This window comes from Paramormyrops kingsleyae, chromosome 15 (assembly GCF_048594095.1).
Source record: "Paramormyrops kingsleyae isolate MSU_618 chromosome 15, PKINGS_0.4, whole genome shotgun sequence".
NCBI lineage: Eukaryota > Metazoa > Chordata > Actinopteri > Osteoglossiformes > Mormyridae > Paramormyrops > Paramormyrops kingsleyae.
The window spans coordinates 23,551,895-23,568,742 of NC_132811.1; the positions used below are offsets into that span (position 1 = coordinate 23,551,895).

A 16,848-nucleotide genomic window follows, 5' to 3' on the forward strand; every position below is an offset into this window, starting at 1 on the left:
ATAATAAAAAACTACATATTGAAATCTTCACAATATATATATTTATTATTTTTAGGAAAAACCCGGCATTTTTTTCCACCCCCGACCTATGCACATGCATGCTTCCAAAGTCAATGAGTAATCATGATAATTGTGATTATGATTTTTGCCACAGCGCCTCGTGCCCATAGCTCCCGGGATAGGGTCCGGACCCCCCGCGACCCAGAAGGATAAGCGGTTTGGAAAATGGATGGATGGATGGAGTTTTGCCATAATTGAGCAGCATAAATGTAATTTTAAATATATAATTATGTTATATTCTTAATAACAGGTTACTGCAGGAAAAACCTATGGATTTCAAATGTCAAAGTGAATTGCTTTTTGAACGAACACTACCTCACCAATATAGCATGAACCTCAAAACAACTTATATGAGCTACACTTCATTCTATAATGTTATCCATATACCCACAATGTATTTCAGTACCAGAACGAATAAAATCTAAGTACGATTTCCCTGTTCAAGGATTAACAAAGGTGACAAAGGGCAAATATCCCAAAAATCTATTATTGCTGGATTATTAATATTAATGTAATGATAATGTCTGTGGGTGCAGTGGGTAGCGCCCTTGAGCCTCCAGCATTGGGAGTGTGAATATTGCTTCTGCTTTTTCTCCCTCTGGAAGTCATGTGGGTTAGGAGTCTGTTAAAGTGCGTGTGGGCTGTGCGATGGCCTGACTTCCCGTGCTGCGTATCCTCTAAAGCAGTGTTTCCCAACCCGGTTCTCGGCGAACCCCGGACAGTCCATATTTTTGCTCCCTCCCAGCTCCCAGCCAATCAGGAACACCGAATACCTGGTACAGCTGAGAGGAAGCAAAAATGTGGAACCGGAAACGCCCTGAGGAACTGCTCTAAAGACCACCATAACCCTGCCCAGGATGAGCTGCCGGAAGCCGACGGATGAAGGAATCACAGTCTTAATATGTGTATATTTTATTCGAGTACAGTTTTCATATGAAAATAGTGTGTCGGGCTTATACAATGTTCTTGCTGTACAATCTGCATGTAGGTACAAGTATACTTGAAAGTGTGTGTTTAAAGTCCTAAAAGCTGAAGCAATGGTAGAAAGAAATAAAACAAACCACCAAGCACAGAGACTGCAAGATAAATTACATGGCTTATTAGTATAAAAAAAAAATAGCCAGGGAAACATGCCACACTATCCAGTAGTGAGGTCTGGAAGCATACAATGGTGCTGTCTCATATATTTCTGGTCATATTTTTAGGCCAATGTGTAATTAAAAAACACAAAGTAATATAATTAAAAATTAAAATAAAAGCATTCTGACATGAATACTGCTAGTGCTTTATTAACCAAGATAATATCAAGTTTCCAAAGCACACAGCAAAAATAAATTAATACCAACATCAAGGAGTCCTGACGAGCTAACAGGTTCCTCTCGATTTAGCAGTCTTACTGGAAACTAAATTTGTTATCATTTATTATTAATGATGTTAAAAAAAAACAGTGACCTGGCATAAACAAAACCTGACAGCCTGTCAAGATTATTGACCACAAAGTGCAAAGGGATCGTGAACCTGCTGTTCAGGGCTAGTTTCAAGGTCATTTAATGGCGGTTTCATGTATGATGATGACTATGTCTGGATTAAACTTTATGTTTATTGACTTCACCTTCATTTAACATTAGACATGTTAAATTACAGTCTCCATTCAAGTTTCCACACTGTACGAGATGATTTATAAACCGACCGATTTATAAACCGATTTTGATGGTTTTAAGACGTTTGTACACGTGTGTTCGGAGGTTTTCAGAAGTTCCTGCAGTTGTTACTGTTCTCTCTGGGAGATAAACAGCAGCGTGTTCTGCATGTTAAAGAAGTTCATTCAGGTCCGCTCAGCCACAGCGGAGACTCAGTCAAAAGGTCCACGCGGTATGTAGTGTACAGAAGGGTGAGCCATGGTGGAGATGTAGCAGCTTCCTGCGTCAGCCCTGCCCGCACCCACATCAGCACTTTGCGTGAATAAAGTTCAGTAGTAGCCAATCCGGTAAAAAGCAGCATGCCTCCATCAGCCCTCTCACACTCAGATACAACAATGACGTGAAAGACACTTAAAAACAGAAGTATTTACACCCTGTAAGTGGAAATGCCTGTAAAAATCTTAATGTACATTGTACTTATTTTAAATTTTCCATGTTATTTCCGAATCACACCTTTCTGCTTTGAGAACATACATGCCTTGTCTCTCTCAAATGGCACTGTATTGCTTAAATACAGCTCAGAAACCTTAAGTGGGGGGAAAAAAAGCTTGATTTACACTACCATTTTTTCTGAAACTCAGAGATCCAGATGGCTTTGTTGTACAGTCGTGTCATCATTCTTTTGTGATGTTAACATTTTTTTTCCTTTTTTTTTTTTTAAGTATATACCCAATAGAATAAAAACTGGCACAGACAAGTGACCCCCTTCCAACTGAACAAAGCTTAGCAAAGTGCTTATTTAAAGTAGTGCATGTGGATGCTACTTTAATTCAGTGAAGCTTCTGGAAACTTCTGACGGTATACATAACACAACCTTAAAAACCAGACATAAGAACAGTACCATTTTTCTTACACAAACCACTCAGTGCCTCAATACAGGTTCATCCAACACTATCCCTGTAACATTACATACAGCGTTTAAAAAATTTCAGCAAACCCCTCTGGGTGTGTCATTACCCCTGTAAGAGAGTTGCCTTTTTATTTATTGATTTATACACGGTTCATACTGGTGTTAGGGTGCCCCCCCCCCCCCAGTCGTTACTTGAAAGAGGTTAAAGGTCAGGGAAGCGACTAGGGTCCTCTTTGTAGTCGTTGGGGATGTTGAAAATGGATTCTTCAAAGTCATCGTACCGAAACTCCTGAAATGTTACAGTTGCTGTGATGGTCGGAAACACAGGGATGTCTGGATAGAAGGAACACAGGATGATTTCAGCATTAAACATGATCCTGGGCATTCCTTTATAATGTGGGTTTGCAACACACACACACACATTATATAAGCTAGATTATGAAATCACCATAATAACATCATTCTGTCATGTTTAGCTGGTCATTTGAACTACACCAGAGCAATATCTTGTATGAGAAAACATCTCTACTGAACAAAATATGTGATGTTTGCTGCTCGTAAGCGTGACGATAAGGAAGATCCATTACTCTCACAGCAGTGTTGTGAGATGACATGGTAGTATATGAGGTTTCATCATTCTCATCAAGACGGGAGAAGTAAATTAAAGGGCTATTCTGATACACGACAAAGGCATTCATCACAACCATGCGCCCTATCAAAAGCATGACTAACGAAGAAGCCCATTTACGGTCTTAGCCTTATTAGCTTAGCAGGCCTTGTAGCTAACCTGTTGTTCTTTTACAGATTCTCCAGCAACGTCACAGCTTGCTATATAAAATCCCAGGTATTATTATACCGACTGGCCAGTTGGGTGCCGTCTCCCGTAAGTATCTAGACTCTTTGTTAGCTGCTTTTGACAGTAGCTATTGTTCTTCTTGTTATGCTTGAAGCAAATGCCACCAAATGTGAAAATATAGTTTTTAAATAATTTCTTTTATAAAATTTTTTAATCTTTACTATATAAAAAGCAGTTCTTAAGCAGTAAATAAACAGGTATAATTTTCCATGTCAAGTGTGACATACATAAGGATTTATATTTTGTGAAGAATGAACTGGTTCTAGGTTCATCTGGTTTTAGGCAATAGTATATAAATATTTTAAATAAGCAATACTCAAAACAAGAGCACATGTGACTCATCCTCATGCATTAACAAAGAGTTAGAAATAAAGAACCTACCTAGTTTGACTGGAAATCCGGGAGGGAGTTTCATTTGGACAAATTCTCTGAGTTTGTTAAAGTGCTTAAAGGGAGCGATGACCTCTAATACATTCAGTAACCTGAAGAATAAACACACAAACACAGGTCAGCTGTCTTAAACTTTAAACTACAACTGAAGCTGTTTCAGTAATCAGTATGAGCAGTTCAGAATAGAGAGCATGAAGCCACACACTCCGAACACAAACAGCAACCTTACACGTTAATTTCTGCAAGACGTAAAAATGTCATTAATACATACTATAAGCCTGCTTCCCTTAGCTGGGATGCTCACAATTTTGCTTAACATGCACAAAAAGTAACAGCCCTCTATAGTGCATATCAGCATTGCTCATTCTCCCTACTGTGCTGTGTGCTTTATGTTACTGATAATGTTGATTGATTCCACCTGAATGCATTTTTCTTTGCATGTGAGAATGTCTCCACTTGTGTTTGTATCATATTTGCCGCCACCCACCCTTATCACATTTTGGGAAGGTAAAGTGCTGTAAACAAACACAAGCCTGATGGGTTGGAGATATTCAAGAGAAATAAAACCAACTTCAGACAGTTACAGTGTTTGGTAGCAGCGTGTGGGATCTGGGCTACAGGGAGTGAAACAAAAGGGGCAGATGAATAAATGGGGTTGATAAACAGGTACTACAAAAAACAACTTCAGAGGGGGTGGTGTATGGCTTCTCAACCAAAAGGTTGTTGGTTCAAACCCCACTGAGTAATCATATCACCATTGAGCCCTTGAGCAAGGTTATTAACTAAGTACTGTAGAGATGCCATAAAAATGGTTTGTGCTGCACTTTGATCTCAAGCTAAAAAATACAATGTATCAAAATGCAATCTCCTTGCTGCTAAATGAAAGTTCTTTTTTGTTGGCAGCTTATTTTAAGTTTTCAGGTTATGAGAAACATTATAAAGAATAATTCATGTCCATAACCCCAGGTGAGCTTGGAGCTTGCCCCCAGGAAGCAGACATCATGAGCCAGAGCACTAGTGAAGGGCATGCACTCACACAAAGATAAAAAGAAACCCCTTAGAGAGACCACAGTCCTTCCTGATCTGTAGGAGGAAACCTTTGCAAACACAGTTGAAAATATCCTAATGTCACAAAAAACACACAGTGAGGGCAGGAGTGAAACCCCCATTTCTGTAGTGTCCAACTCAAAAAACTACCAAGGAAGCCCTTCATTGTATTTAAACAAACAGAGGTGGGGAGGATTGAGGATTGGCAGTCACAAACGATACGTTACAAAACAATTACTCGATGCTGTCACGCTATTTTGGACAAGTGAGACTTGTTTAGTGAGCAATCGTAGGAGAAGCACTTACGACTCAATGCCGAGGGGGAAATCCTGGCTCATAGCCACGGTGGCTTTGAAGTTCTTCTTGCTTTCTTTGCAGACCAACTCTCTGCCCAGATGGGGAGCCCTTCAAACAGACCCAGCAAAAGTCATGGCGTGTAAGGCAAGCATCGCCGTTATGGCCAAGACTAAAGATTGCAATAAAAAAATGTCATAAGGATCTCAAGGAAATAACTTCTCTGGTTGAATAATGACATGGGCTGGTCTGTCTCTGAGATCCTGTGGGGGTGTGGCTGTGAATTTATCACTAGCACTGATAACTATCTATTAGCTAATTCTGAGAAGGATATTTGTTTGTCTTAATAAGTAGCTGCTTGCACTCTTGGTAGCACACATTGACGAAGGCTGGAATGTACTACACCTATGGTGGATCTATATTAAAAATAATGTCAATGTTAAGAAGTACTCTACCAAATGTCTCTTCCATATCTTCAATGGAACACTACATCAATGGTTAAGAGGAGGCCAATAAACTAGTATGCTAATGCTAGTCTAAATTTCTAAAATGAAAAGCCCTGAGGAGACACCTGAGGATTTCATACGAGCCTATAAAATACCAGCAGTTGGAATTCAAGACATGTAAGCAGTACTGAAGTAAGGGACTGGCATCTGTCTTTTCAACCAGTCCCAAATCACCCATTGTCCCAGCTCAGCGGCGTTCCTCTCGAGAAGGTTATGCTCAAGTCTGTGAATGCAGGACAGGTACAATCCCCCGACACAGTACGTACTTTCCATTCTCTGCGTTGATGTACTCCTCCCATGAGATGGTGCTGGGTGATGGGACAGTGAGGGACTGTCTTCTCACCGGCTGACGTAAGAACGAAAGAACAGAAGAAAAAATGCTTCAAAAACGAGTCAGTCACACCTAAGAGTACTCAAGTACACATACCACTGAAATACACACAAACACCCATTTATATAGACTGAAAGGGTCATCTAACCATATCCCTTGTTCAGAAATGAGGGGCTACTTATGAACTGGTATCAGTTTTTATCATTTTTTTTGTTTTCATGCCTTTTTTTGCTCCTGAGGAAAGGCAGGCCACAGCAGAGGGCAGGGCTGCCATTCACAGGGCCTGCATGCTTAGCAGTCACTACGTCTCCCATGTTTATCTCCTGGATCCTATTGTTCAAAAAGTTTAAACTGGATCGGAATGATCTTATTTAGAAATCCCATGTTTTGTTATTCTGGATCAGGTTACCTTTGGATTGGATCACCCTGATCGCGATATAGATTTTTCAGGATTACCAAATCTGGATTAGCAGTGTTCTAAATGGTACGACATATCACAATGTAGGCTACTAGCTATGTAAAGATCAACTGGCAGAACAGCCAGTATGGGGTCACTTTAAGTGCTTTTATTGGAAGAGACAGAAAACAGCACAATAAAATAATACAAACACCCCCTTCTATCTTCAATTTCTTTAAAACTGTCAAACCGTTCCTCTGACGCACAAAAAATAAATATTAATAAATAAATATTAATTTTCCACAAATACATAATAATTTGAACACGCTTTTTAAATCATAAGACGACAAAATTCCTAATAGTTAAAATAAAGAACTTTTGGAATTCATTTGTGGAGAGACCTTTTTGGATGCAATTGTTAGAAACTACTTTTGAATCTGATGATTGTGGCATTGTAATTAAACATACAGTGATGAATGACAGTTCAAATTAAATATATTATTTTTGTTTGATATTAACAGTTGTTTGTGGGATTATTTATGGGGACATTTTTTTTGTACTGTACTGTAGTGAACAGCTTAATAGCTAGCGTAATGCCTACTTTATTTGCTTCATCACTGTAGCGATTAAACAAATCAAGCGCAGAATATAAGTAAATGTATATATACTACATGACAGATAAATTGTATTCTATGAACAAATTTTAAATTTTATTACATTTTGTTCCTGAAATCCACCTTGAATTCACCCTTCAGCTGGGATCAGAAAAATCCTGACTTTTTGGATCAAATGTATTCAATCCTGCTGAAATGTTTTGAAAAGCACATACTAAAGATTTGATCCGGATCAAAACCAAGACTGGATTACGTGATTTAATCCGATTTCAGAATCCCGTTTTTTCTTTTGAACAACTCATTTTCAAGCTCTGATACAATTTGATAGCTGAAATCCAATCTACTGAATGACTACTGAAGAATGAGGCCCTGATCCTCTTCATGCTGCATCATGACCTTATACTGGCACATCAGCAGATCCCTGCCTGCTTTATAACTCTGTCAGCTCTACTGAGTCATATGTCCATTTGAACCCACTATACAGAGATATATAACCTTATATATGTTCTTAAGACTACAACCTTTCCATCTGTTTTAAAGTGGATCCCTTAGTGTTCATTAAATTTGTTCCAGCCTTGTCCAATTACACTAAATAACAGCTTAAGTAATTACAAATGAAACACTGTTCTATGGTCTGCATTTTCCAAGTAACACTAAGGTGCTACCCCTGTAAGTCTAAGGCCTTTCTTTCTTGCAAATCCCATACAGAATTATCTGTGGTTTTGGGATTGTAATGGAATGCAGGAGCAGGCATGGTGATTGTCTGCAAATGTCGTGCCTGTGTTAATGGGGCCGTACAGGTCTGGTGTGAATAGGGGAGCACAAAGACCATCAGACTTGTCATAGCCCCCCTCCCCCCGTCCATGGCAATGATTTAACTCCCTTGTCATGGTGTTCACAGAAAAAGTGACCTTCAGAGCACAAACGTTAAGTCTTCCAGTTTCCCACAGTCCACTGGTGCAAACTTGATGCAGGGACTCAGTCAGTAATGCAGCAGCTATACATATGCAGTCAAGCATACAGAAAACCGACAGATGGATAAAGAAAACTGGGATTAAAACCAGGACTGTTGAACTAGGACTGTGTGCAGTAATTTACGAGGCTGGGAATGCCAATTAGCAGGAGAGCTCTGTTATGCACATGGAAAAGCTCGGCACCTTCCCCAAAGGGGGCCGTGGGAGTGGGTTGGGACAGCTTAGCTCGATATGTGAGAAGAAACATCAAAATAAGAGAGCAGAGGTTGTCAAAGACTAGCAAAGCTCTGAGGGAGAGATTGGCTGGAGCCTGTAAAAGTAAGTGAGGTTCTGAGACTCACATCAAAGTTCTGTCTTATGAGTTTCCCCCTTTGCAGAGACTCACCTTAAAGGGCTGCTCTATGAGGTTCCCCCTTTGCTGAGACTCGCCTCAAAGTTCTGTCTTATGAGTTTCCCCCTTTGCAGAGACTCACCTTAAAGGGCTGCTCTATGAGGTTCCCCCTTTTCTGAAAATCACCTCAAAGTTCTGCTGTATGAGGTTGCCCTTTTGCCAAGACTCACCTCAAAGTTCTGCTCTATGAGGTTCCCCCCTTTGCTCAGGCTCTCCATGATGGCCTTGTTCCGCAGGATGTCCTCCTCACTCAGGTGTTCCCGGCGCTTCCTGGACTCCAGCACCAGGCCGTTGACAGAGTAGAAGTCTGCTAGGAAATTCCCGACTCTCTCCTACAGAGACATTGCAAAGAAGACTTCATTCATTCTTCGAGGGTCGGTATGGAAATGAGGTATGTAACATTGATATCCATGGCTAAAGGCATTTATCTGAAAGCTCGGAAATCTTGCTACCGTTTTGTCCTCTCTGAAGAGCCAGCCAGTCTGTGCCCGGGAGAAGGTTATGGATTTGGTAGAGAGGGTGGCTGAGTAAATATCACTGCTCATTAAAATGTCCACCTCTTCTTCTGTCTCCATCTCTGACTCCTGAAAGAAAAAAAGTCTACATTAGGGCTGGTTGGCACCTACTGCAGTGGTGGATGCACCACAGCGCCGGACCGTCCGTGGCCCAGAGGACGTTCCTGCCTCACTGTGCCTGGCCGCCATGTAATTTGATGCCAGGATGCCAGGGCTGGGGTGGTGCTGTAGCGTGATGCTGCTCACGTTTAGGAAGAATGGATGTTATATTAAGTCATTTTACTGAAACAAACTGTGCATTACATTCTTACAGCACATAAGGACATAGACAGGTATATGGCATTGTAGTTACAAACATGTATTTTACTTTAGTTTGCAGCCATCTGGGAGTCTTTATAATACCATAGGGAGGTATCATATAAATATTTCTACACTTTCTCAGTCAACCTTACTTGGGATCCGCTCACCATGATTGTTTTCAGTTGGATCACAGAGGGTAGAAAAGGTGTTTATTAGGGATGTAACAATACACTCAACTCACGATTCGATAGACGATTCTGAGTTCACGATACGATTTTCTCATGATTTTTTAACAGAATGAGCTGCAGACAAATTTATTCAAAAATATTCCTTTATCTTTCTAAACTGTGCAGAATGTGTCCTCTTCTTAACAGTGCAACTGAAATTGAATAAAAAACTGTTTAAAAAAATCCCAAATCAAAATAAGTAAAAAAAAAATATATATATATTCAAATAAATAAACTAAGGCTTGCATGTGCAGCTTTTTAGCGTGTTTTGCCCTTTTAATAATCTTCGCTCTGGCGGTGGTGAATTGAGCTCACTGTGGTGCCGGTGGACATGCTGAAGCATGTTCGTTGTGCTATTTGTGTATGTTATCAGTCTTTTACAATGTTTGCACGCAGTCACAGTTTTGGGCTTGTCTGTGCATTTCTAGCCGTTGTCGTTTGTGACTACCGGAAAGCTAAAATGCCGCCACACCGCTGATTTAAGATCGGGGGGTGCGTCCTCAATTTCAAATTCTTTCGCCATCTCACGTTCAGTCAGAACCAAAAACTAACATACGACGTTGGCGTGAATACACAGTGACATATGAGGTCGAACTGACGTCGTGAAATCAAATGTAATATTACACCAGTTTTTTTGTTAAGTAAAGTACCGTGAAGTACTCCTAAAGTAGCGATTCATTTTCCACATCGGCCAGTTTAAATCGTCATACATTTGCATCGATTTTTAATCGATTCACGATTCATAGTTACATGCCTAGTGTTTATATACAATCTTTCCTGATTTCCTTCCTGACTTCCTGCTACTTTTCCCCTAGCCAATGGACAATCGAGGGACACCTGTGTCACAGAACACAAGTTCTTTCAATTTTTGACTGTCACGTGATCCCCAAATGCGGTCTTCACGTCAGTAGTAGATCAGTAGTAAAACAACCCTTAGGATGTTACTGGGCACCATAAGTGAACATCACACTAACCATACAGACGAAACATCACAGAATAGTAACAGACACAGACACTATTGTGGGCATTAGACTGGCATCTTTGAACAATAATACTCAACATCAACCTATAATAGAACATTTTTTTTCCTCAGGAATCCAGTGCTAAGTTCCACATGGCTTCAAAAATAGATGCATTTTACATGTATTTAGCAGACAAATGATGTAAGAAAGAAAGGTCTGCCAGTCCCTGGAGCGCTTGAGGTTAAGGGCCCAGTGCTGACACCACTACTCATTAGACTTGAACCAGTGACCTTCGGAACACGGGCATTTTCATCCTTGGTGGTAAGAAGGTGGCTAAGTTTCACCAGTAGCATGTGTCGCTATTGGGTAACATATGATTCAATTAAATAAGGAGCCTCTTACTTCATGGTGTATCCTCTGGTAGACCTTCTGCTCGTTGTCAAGAACAACAAAGGACTCGGAGGGTGCAGCTTCCCCGTTGAAGATGAAGCTGAGGTCTCCTCGCTGGCACTTCATGTCTGTGAAGTCTATGAGGGTGGTGTCGAGTCTGAAGGGGGGGAAGGGGGGTGGGGGGAGGCAACTTCAGACACTTTGAACTATTCAGGCTGGATTTTAGTTGAAAGGCAGCATTGCCGGTGAAAACAGGAGGTGCGCTTCCTTCTAAATTAAACTAAATAGAAGGTGAGTTTACAAATGGAATGCAAATGAAGTCGACAGGGCTGGAAATGCCAGGCCTGGGAACATACAGCTAAACATGCCGGTGGCACAGTTGCGCAGCCCGGAAGGCGAAGGCCCCTGAAGACCTGCGTATCTGGAAGGTTCCCACCTATCAAGTCTATCGTTTCTGAGGTGAACCTTTTAATAAGACTGCAAAGCCAATTACTCAAACTCCCATTTCCAACGGCAGCACTAGGACCCTGTATGCCTTGGTCTGGTAGGAGAAAAACCTGCATCTTAGAAGAAGGCAGGAAGCAAGCTTGGCTACCCTTTTATGAATCAATTTTTCCCATGGTTAACCTATACTGTATGTAATCTGTTAAGAAGACTAGAAAACCATTAGTAGAAAAAAATATGGAATTTTGTTTACCAGCCAAATTAAGGTTCTCTTATTCTCTTATTCAAACATTTTTACAGTATTTTCAATGAAGATAAATCTTCACCATATTGGTATTTTCTAAGGTTGAAAAGAAAAGGTGTGATATACCTGAGATGTAGGAACATCTAGTATAGAAATCCTTGAAAAACATACCTGATATTGATACCCTGTTTGTAGATCTTACAGGCATCAGAAGGCAAAATTCGGGAAAGCAAAGGCACTAAAATAAAAAGAGGAACAAAAATCACAAAAAAATAAACACAAAAAAAGTTCTTGAAAGACCTTGTACAGAGCATGTTCTGTGCTTCATGTTGTAATTTTTAAGGCTACATTCACATTACCAGGCTGAAGTGACTCAAATCTAACTTTTTTGCCTTAATATAACATAGGTTTGATGTTTTCAGGGCTGTTTGGACACAGAAATCAGATCTTTTCAAATCAGATTTTAGTCCCTTTCATATTTGATTCTAGGTCAGATACATATCCAATTCATGGTCATGTGACATGAATGAGAACAGTCAGATCAATTTGTTATTGATGACGCAGATTACTCATGCAAAAATGTATCGGTGTGTGCATGCGTGCCGTTTCGAGGGATAGATGTGTTCACATTACGGTCACTTGTACTTATGAATGTGAACCATCAAGACAGGCAAATCAGGCAAAATCAGAACTGAACAATGAGGCTTGTAATGTGAATGCAGCCTGTTTTGTATGTTTCTCTGACAATTGCACATCTATTGTTACTTATTTATTTTTGTTTATCTGTTGCATCTTTGCTCTGGGTGTGTGAACGACCGCGCAGCCAGTAAAACATCCGGCATTAGGTTGACAACAAATGTTTTGAGAAGCCCTTTGCTGTAGTAATACATTTACACAAAATCAAAAGCCAAAATGGAACAATGCACACATAAAAATATACAAAAAAGAATGAGGAATTCTTGAAACTCATCCTCCCTCTTCAAATAGAGGCACAATAATAAAATTTGTCTATATTCATATTTCGATATTATAATATCACAAAATTAATCCATTTGTTTATTAGGGCATCATATGTAACCACGCACGAGTGGGCCAGTGAAACAGGACTCTCTCTGTTTATGATGGAATGATAATTAAGCCTGACATTTTTATTTAAAGACTGGGGATGCTCCATATTCCAGTGCTTCAATGCTTCAAGCACTTAGACTTTATACAGTCAAGTGTGCTAGGCTGCGCATCATTAAACTCGACCTTTTGATGAATAATTTACACGCATCCTCATTTTAAATTCTTAAGTTAGATCGTCATTCATTCCAAATTACATGTTTGTTTCTTATATAACAATACATTTAGATGTTTGACACCTTCAGCTTTATTTTTCCAAACAAAAGGCTTCATCAATGTCAAGGAGTGTCACGGTACAAAGGCAAGAATGTGCATTTTCTACCCAATAGGTGGAGCAATTATCAGTTGGTGCGCAAAGTCACAATTAAGGACCACTGCATCATAATCCTTGGTGAAGATGTGATCTGCGGGTTTTAACTTGACCGGCGTGCACTTTTTACACATTCTTTTTCATTCTTTGCCTTGTGAATTTCTCAGTACTTCTGCTGCGGCCACTGAATTAAGCCAGTTATTCCTCTACAACAGCGCAAATCAGATCCTGGCTCAGTCACTGCACAAAATCCGTCATGCTCACCTGCCCTTAATGGTAACTTTTTATCTACTTTAGTTCAAAGCGGGTGGGGCAGCAGATCGATGGCAAAAGTCATCTCTGCAACCAGCAGGGCGGCGCCTTTGATCCTGTGTGTACTCTCCCTGAGCTCACTGAGGCTTCCTCTTGGCATTCTAAGGACCAAACCCTAGCCCCCTAGCCCCCCACCCCCTCCTGAATTAGACATATATGGAAGGATATTCTCAAATTGGCAAGTTTATAGGTATTTTATTGTATCGTAGGCTTTATTATTTGGGGTTGGAATTAAAATCCCTTTATTATGGGCTTTGCTCTGTCCCAGATGGCTACGGCAAGTGCAGACATGCTCCGCGAGGGCCGTTTGACGGCACCGAGACTGCGGGCAATGAAACCGACCACTGGGGGGCGAGCTCCTGCCGAATTCTTGCGAACGCTTGTGAAACTGCTGCTCTGTTCTGCTTTTCAGAATAAAGGGAGCATGCAGAATTTAACATAGGTGGAGTACGTTTGACCGTTCGGTTGTGTTACAGTTTCCCTTGTGCTTGTAAAAGGAGTATCAGCCACCTCAAGCCATCAGTCAGACTGTCTAATAGCCCACAGACAACCTGCAATCGTAAAAACAACCCAAAGACATGTACTTGTTATTGTGTGACTTCTGCAACACAGTCAAGTTTCTTTTCTTAAAAAAGAAAGGAAATCAAGCAGTACTTTCAAGCATTATGGTTCATGCCTATAAATTCTTTTTCTATTACACACTTCCCCTTAATAAGGGGAAGTAGTTTGGTGGCTGGGTGGTTTGGTGGCTGGGCGTGGACCGACATGACTGTGACCTGACCGCAACATAACCGTCACGTGATGCTTTAGTACAGGCTAGCTGTCTTTCCCTTGATGTCAATTCTTCCACCCCCTGGGCCAATAAGTTGTCACTGCGCTATGTGCTACTGAAGAGCTCTTCCCCTGTGGTTTTGCTGCATATCACGTTTTCATAAAACACACAGCTTAAAGCAAGTTGCTTTATAATTTATAGGATTAAAGAGACATGAGCTCCACTGGGCTGCAGTAAATGAGTGTACCTGGGTGTGGACTGGGTATTTCATACCGGCCTCTGGCCCCATAGTTTCAACAGTGAATTAGGGGAAAGGTCACCTGACCATCGGAATTCATATTTTAGGTTCTTATACAATTCCTGTTGGGGCTAATTTTCTGAAGCAATTTCATAAATGACAAATGAATGCCCTCTGGTTATCGTAAATGACATTCCGAAATTATGGTGGATGAGAAAGAAAATTGCTGAATTGCACCTTTATTCATTTTATGAAGTGGGGGGGGGGGGACAGGACATAGAGGAACTAGAGATGTCAACCATGGGGCTGAGAAATTAAGCAACAGAGCAGAATTTTGACCTTTGAGAAACAAAATGACCCCCCATCTCTTGTTGGATTTTTGGAGATAGTCAGTCAGAGAGACGCACATATGAAAGTCATAAAAAGGTTAGCAAACGCTAACCGTAGCTCGATGCTACCTTACAATGATGGGAAACTTAATATTGGGGCTGAGTTATACATATTTTAATGTAGTTTGAACAGGCGTGACATATGAAGATGGCCCATCCCAAAGGCCATCATGATCTCTGCCTTTATTAGATACAATACAATCATTTAATTTTAGCATTTTTTTAAGCAAAGAGATGGTGTCTTTCTTCAGATAGTTTGAGTTTGAACTCAGCAAAGATCAAATATTTAATCCATAGAGAAACTCACCCCAGCTTTGAAAATCCCAGTGAAGCTCCAAGTAGAAGTCCCCGAGCTGAAAAGAAGAACGCTATATGTAACAACTGAAAACATTGGGTGTTAAATTTTTTAATCTAGATATTTTAAAGATCTATGCAAAAAATACTTGGCTCACTGCCTGTGCACTGATGCATCTAACTTAAGTAACAGAACATGATTTTACAATTTTCACTTATTCAACCTGACTAGGGGCTAACAGCAGATGGATGAACCAGTGCCGTGGCGATTTAAAGTGCAGCACTATAAGAGATAATTCCTGTCTTTTTTAGAAAGGGGATACGGGGCCCTGAGGTCAATCTGCTTTAAGCGGGAATATCGTCTCTCTGACAGTCAGACTGACTAGCCTTATCTGCTGCTCTCGCTGCCCCGCCCGGGGGGGCTCATCCTGGCGCCGGTATATCAATGAATGGCCATGTCTACAGCGGGTCCGGGTCAGTGCACCTGGCTTCATTTTCACAGCCTGAGACACCAGCAGCGCCTCACCGGTTATTTGAGACATTTCAACACTTCTGTTCTATTTTAATAGAGAAATTAAGTAACAGAGAGCAGAATTTTGACCTTTGAGAAACAAAATGACCCCCCATCTCTTGTTGGATTTTTGTAGATAGTGAGTCAGAGAGACGCACATATGAAAGTCATAAAATGGTTAGCAAAAGGTTAGCGGCTTCAACTGCCGTTAAAATGCTGTTTAGAGGCAACCGGATGTAATGGAAAAACTATCAGACTTCCTGTGCTGTCTTGACATAGATAAACATTTCATACCACCAGGTGGATGGATGGACGGATGGATGGACCTACTCCAGGATGGCAGCTGAATCCCACCCATTCATCTGGTACAATGGGGAGTTTTACCTCTTTAAGAGCTTTCAGGAGCCGCGGTCTCTTGTCCTCCACACTCTCCCTGGATTGTTGCTTCAGTTTCCTTAGCAATGCTGTGACTGAGAGACAGAATGAAACACATAAGCCATGGATCTCCGTGGTGCTTTGAAAGCATGTATTTGACAGAGTTATATTTTAAAACTGAAGGGATACTCAGTCTAACATTGCAATTTTTTTGTTGAAGGCCATAAAAACAACAGTGTTAAGCACTTTTTTTATCAGTGTTTTTCAACGAATCTCTCTGAAATGAAACAAAACACAGCATAAAGGCAGCTGGATGTTCAAACTATGAATGATGGGGAAACGTGGCCAGCTGGGCACATTATCAGAGGAAACGGGTCCTTTCTGCTTCCAAAGCATAAATCACAACAGACAGAGCTGGAAGTGACACCTGCTGCTGGAGGAATTTCAGCTCATGGAGAAGGAATTGCATCATATTTCCTAATATATTCACATTTCTAAGTTCAGTCTAAAGTGATAGTGAACTGTAGAGAAAATTAAAAGGGCCAGAAATCGACTTATTCTCATTGGTCTATTGAAGTTAAACAGCTGAATTACACAAAACCACAAAACACAGCCCTCATATCTAAGACTAATTCCATAAACTGGGTCGAATTCTAGTGTAGAGAGAAAGGCAGAACAGGGATGCCCTATGGAGATGCACCAGGGCCGCAGAACAAAAACAAACAAAAAAAGACACTCCAGATGATGTCAGTGGGGGTTTTTCTCAGGGTGCAGACTGAGAAGGGGTGGAGCAGCCCAGGCGGAGGAGGTGCCCGTGCCCGTGCCCGTGCTGACAGGGGCACTCGTGGAGGAGCGCACTGGGAGGCTTCAACTGCCGTTAAAATGCTGTTTAGAGGCAACCGGATGTAATGGAATTTAGGCTTCGGCGGCGTGCCTGGAATGAGCAGCGGCTGCTTTTCAGCACGGCCCCAGAGTCTGAAGACCGCAGCAGCTGTCGGGCAGTGCTGTTTAATAAGACTCTTTCAGACGG

The 16,848-nt window shown here is 41.0% G+C and overlaps 1 protein-coding gene across 1 annotated transcript in view; it reads right to left on the minus strand.

The window, feature by feature from the left end:
* Positions 1-956: 956 nt before the first annotated feature.
* The window catches only part of ankrd13c (ankyrin repeat domain 13C), a 47,151-nt gene continuing 31,259 nt past the window's right edge, over positions 957-16,848 (minus strand). Inside the window, exons 4-13 of the mRNA XM_023840471.2 lie at positions 15,828-15,913; positions 14,946-14,991; positions 11,664-11,730; positions 10,817-10,961; positions 8,863-8,994; positions 8,581-8,742; positions 5,970-6,049; positions 5,210-5,308; positions 3,848-3,948; positions 957-2,943 (exon numbers count right to left, since the gene is read on the minus strand). Coding sequence (XP_023696239.1) covers positions 2,813-2,943; positions 3,848-3,948; positions 5,210-5,308; positions 5,970-6,049; positions 8,581-8,742; positions 8,863-8,994; positions 10,817-10,961; positions 11,664-11,730; positions 14,946-14,991; positions 15,828-15,913 — 1,049 coding nt within the window. The 3' untranslated portion in view covers positions 957-2,812. The remainder of the gene's footprint in view (positions 2,944-3,847; positions 3,949-5,209; positions 5,309-5,969; positions 6,050-8,580; positions 8,743-8,862; positions 8,995-10,816; positions 10,962-11,663; positions 11,731-14,945; positions 14,992-15,827; positions 15,914-16,848) is intronic.